Source organism: Aplysia californica, unplaced genomic scaffold, assembly GCF_000002075.1.
Source record: "Aplysia californica isolate F4 #8 unplaced genomic scaffold, AplCal3.0 scaffold00261, whole genome shotgun sequence".
NCBI lineage: Eukaryota > Metazoa > Mollusca > Gastropoda > Aplysiida > Aplysiidae > Aplysia > Aplysia californica.
Window position 1 is genome coordinate 912,300 of NW_004797531.1, and position 11,290 is coordinate 923,589.

An 11,290-nucleotide genomic window follows, 5' to 3' on the forward strand; every position below is an offset into this window, starting at 1 on the left:
TGCTCATAACTGTGCCTGAACTGCAACAGGGAATTGCTGCTTTTTCTTTCCTATTCCTTACTATCGTCATTTTTCCTCTACTTCTTCTGCATATTTGTCACACTCTTGTGACCCTCTATTTCCGGGGTGCCTTGATAGTGGAAGCAGACTGGTGAGCAGAGTAAGCCTGATTCCCTATAAGGACTTCTCTGTTGACATCCACCCCTTGGTGTTCATATGACCTTGTGCAGTAGCAAGCGGCGTAAAACCTTACGGAAACTAAACTGACGTTCTTCGTGTTTCTGCCCCTCAGTCTGGATGTATCGCAGGGAACCTCATGATCAAACACGCCCACCCGGACTTCCCCTCCGATGTCTTCACCTTCTTGGAAGCCGCTGGTGCCAAGGTGGAGATCTATGGTCAGTAACCTCCCTTGTTTTATGCTATGGCAAGATGCCACCTGCAACCTTCCACCTGTCATTACGGCCATGTCCATCCATTAAAGCCCCACCCCTTGCCTCAGCAAGCCTCCATCTATCCTGGTCTTTTCTTTGATAAACATTTCATAAGTTGTAGACCACTGTCAGATTTTACTTTTCAACGTGTGGTAAAGAGGCCTTCTCTTATTTCCCTTTGACTAATCGTCTCTATTTTTGCCTCATGAAACGTCACAACAAGAAATGGAAAGCTGTGAATATATAAATATAAAGCATGCTGACAAACTGAGTTACTTCTCAGATTCAAGCCTGATGGAAATACATACATCATTCTTTTAGCTGAACTTTTTACAATTTATTGGTATGAAATAATAAAAGACAAGTTATAGTTAGAGAATATGACATCAATAGAAATTGTACAGATTCGATCCTAGTGTTGATTCTTGGCCAAAATCTCCATTTGTGGATTGCAAGAAGTAACTCATTTTGTCAGCATGCCTCACAAATACTTTAGTTTTAGTAAGAGTTTTACGGCACTTGCAACACAATAAGGTCATATAAGTGCCGTAGATTAGAATTGTTACAAGAGAGTAACAAACACAAAAAAGGAGAGATAAGGAGGAAAGATGTTTGATAGGAAAGAAGAACAAATACTTTGCTCAAATTTACCTTAGAAGATTCCATTCCTGTCTCTAACAGATTCAGTTACGTCCAAGTTCAGCTCCTGCCCCCTGGTGGAGTTCCTGCGAGAGGTCAACATGGCAGGAAGTGTGCTGACTGCCGTCACTCTTCCAAAGTTGGAGGACAACGTGGTGTTTCAGTCGTTCAAGATCACCCCAAGGTGGCAGGTAACGGGGGAACTATACTCTGTTTTCTGTGCAGATACAATTTGGTTCTAAAAAGAAAAAAGGCGTTTTTTCAGCTTACAGCAGCACTGTGCACACACTCTTATAATGAGGAAAAATATCTCACTCTTTGTCTCAAGAATTCTGCAACTTTCTTTTAGCCAAATCCTTGTTGTGTTGGTCCTACTTTTCTTGAAATAAGAATTCTAAAATGGGAATTGAAATTCCTGTATTTCATGTTTCAAGTTTTCTACACAGAGAAATAGTTGACCTCTGTGTAATCTTTTTTCTGTTCTTTTCAGAAGTCACAATGTAGCTGGAGTCAAAGCAGTGCTCAAGATTTATAAAAAGAAAAATATCGACCTTCATACTGGGAATTTTTTTTTTTTCAAATGCACGTGTCTACTTCAACGCAGCTTTCAAGATTAGTTTGAAGGAAAATAATTGTGAGGCAGCGTGGTGAAATCAGGCGCTCGTCAAAGTAATGAAATTCAAGAAACCGTCATTTTTCGGCAGTTTGGCAGTTTTTAGCGAATTTTTTATTTTGTGCTCAACACCTGTCATGTCATTGTAAAACCACATTTCCTTGTGAAGTTTATTGAAAAACGTCGTTTATAGGCCCAAAATAGGTAAATTTTCATTTTTCAAGGACTCTCAAGCTATTGAAGTTATCAAACTTTGGTGGCCATTTTCGTGTTTATTTTACCTGTGAATCCAGGCGACCTTCACCTTCTTTATTCACAAATATCTCAACTTGTATTCAAGATAGATGGATTTTTTTCCCACAGAAAGCAAGACAAATAAACAAGCTTTCAGATGATACCAATAACTCCACATGCCCAAAAATTGACGAGTGCCGGAGTCCACCACGTCGTGACACCATTAACTTCAGACTGGGATGGATTTTTTTCAGAATGCACAATGTAGCTGGAGTCAATGCAGTTTTCAAGATTTTTTAAAAGAAAAATAATTGACCTTCATACTGGGATTTATTTTTTTCAGAATGCACACGCCTACGTCAACGCAGCTTTCAAGATTGCTGCAGAAAACCGGACAATAAAAGGCCGACCTTCGCTGGTGTATGGAGGCATCAATGCCGAAACTGTGAGTACAGGATCACACACTGCCTGCTTATTTCTGTTTGTGTTTGTGTGTGTGTGTGTGTGTGTGTGTGTGTGTGTGTGTGTGTGTGTGTGTGTGTGAGTGTTTGTGTTTGTGTGTGTGTGTGTGTGTGTGTGTGTGAGTGCTTGTGTGTGTGTGTGTGTGTGTGAGTGCTTGTGTTTGTGTGTGTGTGTGTGTGTGTGTGTGTGTGTGTGTGTGTGCGTGTGTGTGTGTGTGCGTGTGTGTGTTTTGACTATAAAGTCTACCATGTAAAATTGCTTCAGTATGCCTCTGCAGGCTCCGTCATGGTCTTCAAGTTTCTGTTCTTTCAATCCGTGTCTGTGATCCATGTCTATAGATGTATCAGGTCATGTCAGTGTTCCCTATGTTTTGTTTGAATCAAGTTGGTAAACTAAAACAAAATGTTTTCTGTTGGACATTTGTTGTTGTATTTTATGAGGTTTCATTTTGCCCTGGTTAGAAATGGTCAGCGGTTAAAGACACTGTCATTGTGTATGGTAACAGTGAGTGAACATATGCTTGGGAGGGGGGGTAGATGTTGCCTTCATGAGTTCCGTCTTTTGAGAAAGAAATGTTGAAGAGAAATTTGGACAATATGTTGAGCAAGTGAATGTTTTTGTTCCCTGTTTATAAGATTTCTCCCTTGTTCTGTGCCAGGTACACGCCACAAACACGGAGAACTTCCTGGAGAACAGAACTCTGTCAGCGGCCGTCGTGAAAGGTGCGGAAGATTTGGTTGTTTCCCTCAGGAGTGGACATATGGATTGGGGAAGGGGAATCTGTTTGGCAGAAGAAGAATCTTTTATAAGATTATATAGGGCACCGGTGAAACATTAACTCTTTATCTCCGACAAGTCGCTCCCCGTGGCTCGCGGTAGGAACCACTGTGTCGGGGAGTCGCTGACAGCAGCTCGGGCACTTTCCTTTACGACGACTTCTACATCTAATTACTTTTCAGCAATTGCCAAAGACAGGTTTCTTTTACCGGAAGTTCCTCCATTAGATACAGTACCATCATAATAGGTTCGCTAGTTTTGATTTAACGACTCTTTTAGTGACTTTTTATCCTTTTTAAATTTAGTACCAGAAAAGAGCTCTGGCGTAGTGGGTTTACCCCCCTTGGAGATAAAGAGTTACGCCTAGTCTTGTATCGTAGCACCAACATACTTCTTTGTTCCAGAGGCACTGGACATCTTGCGAGAAGAGCTGCAACCAGAGTACGATCAGACGCTCGCGTCACCGAAGTACAGACGGGAATTGTCTGGTTCTCTACTCTATAAGGTGAGTTTGTCCAGTAGGCCTATGACCCTTTCTCTACTCTATAAGGTGAGTTTGTCCAGTAGGCCTATGACCCTTTCTCTACTCTATAAGATGAGTTTGTCCAGTAGGCCTATGACCCTTTCTCTACTCTATAAGCTTAGTTTGTTCATGGCATATGAATCATTCTCTACTCCTTAAGGTGAGTTTGTTCACGGGATAGGAGAGAGGCATTTTGTCAAGTGGTCAGCTTGCTTTCAGCGTGACCCATTCCCTACTCTGGTGTTATATTGAAGCTCATTGGATACATCACCATGGTCTACACTGTAATCTAACAGTTTGCATTTTAATGTTTCATGCTTTCAATTCTTTAAAAAGCAAACAAAAAAAGCTGTGTTTTTAAGGAGAATATTTTAGCGTTTCCTCATTACTTAAATGTGTAAAAAAAAATATTAAAAAAAGAAACGTGGTGGGGAAATGTGGAGTAGGCTGCAGATGTGTGGAAATCTGCAATATGTCACAGGTAACATCTTGTTTCACAGAAGAACACAATGTATTCATATTGGGTGACCACTCAGTAATTTTGTAAGAATGAAAATTTAGAAACGTATTTAGTTCTATTAAGTCTTTCTTGTCTGGTTTTTATTTTTAGGTTCTCCTGGGTATTTACAAGCCCGATGACCCCCGGTTGAGGTCAGGGCCCGACCACCTGCACCGACCCATCTCCTCCGGTCTGCAGACATACCAGGAAATCAAGACGGAGTTCCCGCTCAAAGAAGCCATGCCCAAAGTCACCGCACCTCTCCAGGTTTGCCTCCCTTAGATCAGTTTGAGAAGTAGTGAAACTGGATGTACTGTTTTGTTTGATCCTTTGGAAATATGTGAGGCAGTGTAGTGAAATCAGGCGCTCGTCAAATAATCAAAGTGAAGAGACTGGGATTTTTCTGCAGGTTTGGGAATTTTTATATAATTTGTGTTTTTTAACTCAGCATCTCCCACATCCATTAAAGAACACATAGCTTTGTGGATCGTACTGAAAAACATCAATTAAAGGTGTAAAAAGTGTTAATTCACAGTTTCCATGGACTCTCAAGTTAAGTAAATAACTAAACTTTGGCGGCGATTTTCTCGTTAATTTTACCTCTGAGACCAGGCGACCCCTACCTATTTCAATCGCAAATATTTCAATTTGAATTCGAGAGAAACGTATATTTTTTTCATTGAAAGCAAGACAAATGGAAAAGCTTTAAGGTGATTCCAATAACTCCACGTGCCCAAAAATTGATGAGCGCCTGATTCCACTGCGTCGTGACACATATTCTTTTTGGGTTCCCATTCTTTTTTCATTTTCAGTTTGCAAATACATTCATTTAGTTCTGCTCTGATGCAATATACAAACTCTTTCTGCAGTGTACAAAACATTTTTGGCTCTAATATTTATAGTAACTTCTTATGCCGAAGCATTCAATAAAGTATTTTCTCTTGATGAAAAGTAAACCAATGTCTTTTGCGTGGAGGGGGAGAGGCCTAAAGATTATTTACTGCACCCTCTCATTAAATTACTCTGATATAATGCAGCGTTTGACAGATTTCAGCTGTGTATTTCCCATTCCAGGCGTCGGGGGAAGCTCAGTTTGTGAACGACATCCCAACCTTCCAGCAAGAACTGTTCGGGGCGTACGTTCTCTCCGACCAGGCATCAGCGATGCTGGACGCGACGGACGCCTCAGAGGCTCTGGTGAGTAGACCTTATCTCTCTGATGTAACCTGTCTAGTGAGTAGACCACATCTCTCTGATGTAACCTGTCTGGTGAGTAGACCGCATCTCTCTGATGTAACCTGTCTGGTGAGTAGACCGCATCTCTCTGATGTAAACTCTCTGGTGAGTAGACCGCAGCTCTCTGATGTAAACTCTCTGGTGAGTAGACCGCATCTCTTTGATGTAAACTGTCTTGTGAGTAGACTGAATTGCTGTAACGTAAACTGCCTTAGCTTTATAACATAACATCGTGAGACATCGTGGTAAAATAACGAAATATCGAAGAAAATGGCCTTTTTCTTCCTGCATGGCAATTTTAATTGATTTTTGTTTTTTAGATCAAAACCTTTTATGTCCTTTTAAGAACAGAAATTCCTGAGTGGATTTTACGGAATAACGTTGATTAAAGTCACCAAACTTTGGCTGCAATTTTCTCGCTACTTTTAACTCTGAAACCTGATTACGCCCTCTTCCTTCAATCCAAAATGTCTAAATTTCTATTGAAGATAAATGGGCACTTTTGTCACTGAAACAAGGCAAATGAACAAGATTTAAGATGATACCAATAACTCAATATGCCCAAAATTGAGGAGCGGCTGATTCCACCACGTCGTGACACAAAAAGAAACACTGGTGAACCCATGCAGGGGTTCAGAGATATGAGGCTCTGCTCTGTCTAACTTTGTGTCTGTTGAAAAAGTATTTTACACTTAATTCCCCTTTTGGCCTAGTCCTTTCAGAGATGGATGTTATAGTCAGAGATCCCATGGGTCAAATAACCTCACAGTGTTGAGTGCAGCCTTTTCTGTAAGGTAGAATTAGGTAATCAAGTACAAAATGTAATACATGATGCGCTTATTCATCCAAGTCATGAAGTGGCATCTAGCATTGAAAAAAAAGTGTTTTTTTAACTGTAAATTCACAACAAAAATTAACTCTTCTAGACTGAGAATACTGGAGTAGCTTGACTTCTGATAGCGGCTAGTTTCTGCCTGTGCTCACCTCTTGATGGTTTGGTGTGTTTAAAGTTGTCCCACTTTCGTGTGCTCTGGGGAATTGATAGTAGTTGCCGTCAAAACAGAAAAAACAATTTTCTGCACAAATTAACGAGCATTGGCAATAGCTGATAAATGTATTTTCTTAGAGTCACCATTTAGAAAAAACTGTATAAAATCCACATTCATCCCCTAACTACATTCTTATTTTTTATTTATCTTCATTTTGTTGATACTTTTTATTCAACTTTCTCATTCTCAAGATAGGCAGAGCATATTTAAAGAGCTTTCCATGAAAGTGAAGTTATTTTTTTTTGTGGGCTAAATTTTTTCAAAATCTAATCACAATGACACTTATATTCCACTGACAAAAATAATTATAAAATGAGAAAATACAGACACTATTATTATGAAAAATGTCCAGACTTACTATGATATTTGAACCCTGTACCGTATTAAAATTTCATGATCAAATTTTCTTTTCAGAAAATACCAGGAGTGGTAGCATTTTTAACGGCCAAAGACATTCCAGAGGGTGGCACCAACAATTACCTGACCTCCTTCGGCATGCATCAGTTCCAACAACATCAGGAGGTCGGTAGAAATTCAGCATTTTTTTATGTTGTCATTTTAAGCCCTACATCAACACAGTTTAGATCATTAAGGAGGTGGCCTTTGACCCTGCCTGTCAGGGCCAACGAGGACTCAGAGGGATACAACATCCCAGCAGAAAGACCAAAGATACTTTGATAAAACTTTGCCCACCTCGCTCCCTCAGTTTGAAACTCTCTTCCCCATCCCTTGAGACATACAACATCCCAGCAGACTGACCAAAGATACTTTGATAAAACTTCTCCCCACACGGGAATCAGACTCCGATCTCCTGTATGTGTCCACTGTACCACAGGAAGTCTTGAGACTTTCTTCCTCCTATATGGAATAGCACCACTGATTTACTATTGTTATTTGATTGGTAGAGTCTTTTTGTTGTCATAATGAAAGAGTCAGGAGATACAGCTAGTTTGTCTCATGTAGGCCTATGGCCTAATTTTGTTTAAAATTATTTTTGTTTTTTGTTTTTTGTTTTTTTTAGCAGGAAATTGGCACCAGCACAAGAAGAAACTCTTGCACTAAATTGTCTTATAAAATTTCTCTGTTTAACACTCTGCCGTCACATCTCACCGATCAGCGATGTTTACCACGCAGTTTCTTTGGATTTTCCCCCAAATGCCTTTGCCTTTGATGGCACGGGTTTTTACTGTATGAATGAACCTTGTGATGGCAAAGTGGTAAAATCAGAGTTAAGGAAAGCTTTTCAAGTTCAACTCAGCTTTCCAATGACTTGGATGGTTATGAACAAATGTGAGGAGGAAGCTTCCACAGTAAATGCTCAGTGGTCGCATTGTTTTAGACGGTTGTTGAAAGGTGGTGGTTCTCTCAGGAGGGTGGTTCTTGTTTGTGGCTGGTTCACTTTTGTGGTTGGTTTATTTTCGTGGTTCATGCTGGTAGATGGTTCACAATACTGGATGATTCTTGCTTGTAATAATATTATTACTTTCTAAATATCGTCTTTAATGTTCAGTACTTATATGTTTATATATCCTATTTGTGTTACAAGTGCTTTGAAATCTTACTAAAATCGAAAACTAAAACACAGAATCTTTATGGTGTGGAGAGGGACAGTTTATTTAGAATACACACAGGGGCTGGACAGAAATGACTGCAGTGTGAAAGAGTAGTGGAAAGCAGAAGAAGAGAAACTCTCTCATTTCATGGACATGGTCACGCACACTGTGCGACTTACTTTAGAACCACTGTCAACGTGCAAACTTTCCAACAGCTTTAAGATCCCATCGGCATGTTGAAAATGTCAAATACAAATGGCCTCTAGGATTAAGCTAATTTCTATTATTTTTATTTCTATTTTTGTAAACAGATTTTTGCCAGCAAGGAAATCAGTTTTGCTGGCCAGCCAGTTGGGATGATTGTTGCTGGTAAGTTGCTCGGACGTCTGCATCTCTTTTGGTTTTTTGTTTACTAGAACAAAGAGCTGCGTTGTTTCCTGAATGTGTTTAGGTTTTACTGGCCAGCCAGTTGGGATGATTGTTGCTGGTAAGTTGCTCGGACGTCTGCATCTCTTTTGGTTTTTTGTTTACTAGAACAAAGAGCTGCGTTGTTTCCTGAATGTGTTTAGGTTTACTAGAACAAAGAGCTGTGTTGTTTCATGAATGTGTTTAGGTTTACTAGAACAAAGAGCTGCGTTGTTTCATGAATGTGTTTAGGTTTACTAGAACAAAGAGCTGTGTTGTTTCATGAATGTGTTTAGGTTTTTCTCTCAGAAAGAACGAAGCGGCATAGTTTCGGGAACATGTTTAGTCCACATAAAGCAGTTGAAAGTGCACGCTATCTTGTATGAGAGCTATCCAGTGGAGCGTCCTCATTTTGACTGGGATACGTGTAAACAAACACATTCAGCAGGACAGTAGGATTCACCTCATTTAACTTACCTCATTGGGGAGGCACATTTTCTCACTTAAAGAAGGACTTTTGTGGAGTATTTTAATAAAAGATGCTCAACTTTATTATTCAATCAACTTTTTTAAAATATAAAAATGTTTAAAGGCTGGCAACATAATATCATGCATACCATGAAATATTTAAATTTGTCTTTGTCAATTGTGTATTATGGTGTTTCAAAATGTGCCTCAACATTGCCATATTGGTTCTCTACAAGCAGAACATTTCTGTCCGCTATCTCCTCGAAAAGTCAAAAATTAATTAAGCATGTAAACTGTTATTTTCCAACTCACTAGCACCTTGACACAAATACTTGTTTTTAAAGATCAATTTGAGTTTGTACTTATGAGGTGGGTTTTTTTAGTTTTATAATCTGTATAATTTGATCTCAGAAACCCAGAGCCTGGCGAATGCCGCAGCCCAGAAAGTAAAGATGACGTACTCGGACATCCAAACTCCGATTCTGTCTGTCGAGGAGAGTATTGCCGCCGGCAGGGAGTATCCTTTCCCACAGAGCGAGAAGATTGTAGGAGAGCCTGACGGTATGTCAAACAACTTGTCTAATGAATAATTCGTAAGAAGAATGCTGTACATACGAGCATATTCTTTTCTACGTTTTTATGTCCTTGGTATAAACGTGGAGTGTTGAGGACTAATCACATTATGACCCATCAACCAACCGCATCATGGTTTATTTTAGATTGGAACACTACGTGGAGTCCAAAGTGCCCCCACCACTCCACAAACCTTTTCAATAGGAGCAGAGGTGTTGAGGAGAGAGGGCTAGGGATGAGATTATAGTTTGAAAGGAAAGGAGGAGAATGTGTCCATGTATATTTGACTGAAGAACACACGCTGCATTCTTTTTGTACATACAGTCGAAACTGTCTAAATACACCACCCATAGCTACATGAGAAAAGTGCTTGTTTGAGACAGGTAGAGATCTTGAACAATGTTTCATAAGAAGAATGCTGTACATAAGAGCGCATTCTCTTCTACATTTTTATTTCCAAGGTATAAACTTGTGGGGTGTTGTGGATGATAGGATTCTTAATTTCCAGGGTATTTTAGAGTCAACAGGTTCTATTTTGGCATCATTTTTATCCTTTTTGTTACTTACAATCCTTAGAAATCCAAAATGGCCAAGCAAGAAAATTAAAAAATGCTTAAACTGTTATTAACATGAAAAAGTTAATTTTAGAATTTTAAAATAAAACTGTGTTGAATATTTTACAACAGTCTCTACTAGCCAGGGTCATGCATATTGCACAGGAACGGAACATGTGTATGGAAGAGCCCTTATTCAGTGATACTTAACCTCATGTTGAAAACATTGAGTAGATCTGACTGTGCAAGATTTTTACCAAAAATGTAGATGTTCCTGCAGCAGTGATTTTAATACATCCAACAAGTCTGTCATATTCGAAAAGTTTTCTGGACCATTCTAAGCAATCAAGCTATATCACCCATCACAAAATTTTCCTGTTTCGTATCGACTGAGCCACCGCATCGCATGACTCATCTGTTCCCCAGAGGCATGGAAGTCTGTGGAGCACACGATAGAAGGAGAGTGTAGGATGGGATCACAGTACCACTACTATCTGGAGACACAGGTAAGTCAAGAAAACATTCTCTGTCTCTGTCACCATGGTATTGGGTGTAAACACAGGTGGTAAGTCCAGATGCCAACATGCTAGAAGTAAAAAGAACCCAGGTATAGAAAGATAAGCTCATGAACAGTGAGTGCTAGTGTGTGCTCATCATTGCCTCAAGATTATTTTCTGACTCGCACTGCATGGTAAATACAGAGAGATTAAATCTTTTAAGGCAATTTTTTTTATCAGCTCAAGCCATTTCTGTATTTAGATTAAAGAAATATGTATATATATTTATACCAAGATATATGTATATATATATATACCTAATTTTTTAGTCAGAATACAATCCACATTGTACTGTTTATGTGTTGCACTTGTATTTGTGGGGTTGAGCATTATATATATATATTATGTCATATATCACCATCATTATAATCATTATTGCTATCATTATCTTTATTAATTATAATTATTTTTATTATTATCATTATCATTTTCTGTTGTCATTATTACTGTTTGTTATTTGCCAATGTTCCTCTGTAGGTGTCGCTGGCGGTTCCCTCAGAGGACGGTATCGACGTGTACACAGCGTGCCAGTTCCCGTCCATGAACCACATCATCGCCGCAGAGGTCATTGGGAAGCCTCTCAACTTGTACGTTTTTTTATCTCAACTTGTACGTTTTTTTATCTCAACGTGTACGTTTTTTTTATCTCAACTTGTACGTTTTTTTATCTCAACTTGTACGTTTTTTTATCTCAACTTGTACGTTTTTTTATCT

At 39.2% G+C, this 11,290-nt stretch overlaps 1 protein-coding gene across 1 annotated transcript in view; it reads left to right on the forward strand.

Moving 5' to 3' along the window:
* The window catches only part of LOC101859865 (indole-3-acetaldehyde oxidase), a gene marked incomplete in the record, with an annotated part of 48,215 nt that overhangs the window by 18,098 nt on the left and 18,827 nt on the right, over positions 1–11,290 (forward strand). Inside the window, 12 exon segments of the mRNA XM_035970382.1 lie at positions 293–398; positions 1,116–1,264; positions 2,264–2,365; positions 3,041–3,104; positions 3,564–3,664; positions 4,293–4,448; positions 5,256–5,378; positions 6,881–6,988; positions 8,331–8,388; positions 9,304–9,453; positions 10,446–10,525; positions 11,054–11,163. Coding sequence (XP_035826275.1) covers positions 293–398; positions 1,116–1,264; positions 2,264–2,365; positions 3,041–3,104; positions 3,564–3,664; positions 4,293–4,448; positions 5,256–5,378; positions 6,881–6,988; positions 8,331–8,388; positions 9,304–9,453; positions 10,446–10,525; positions 11,054–11,163 — 1,307 coding nt within the window.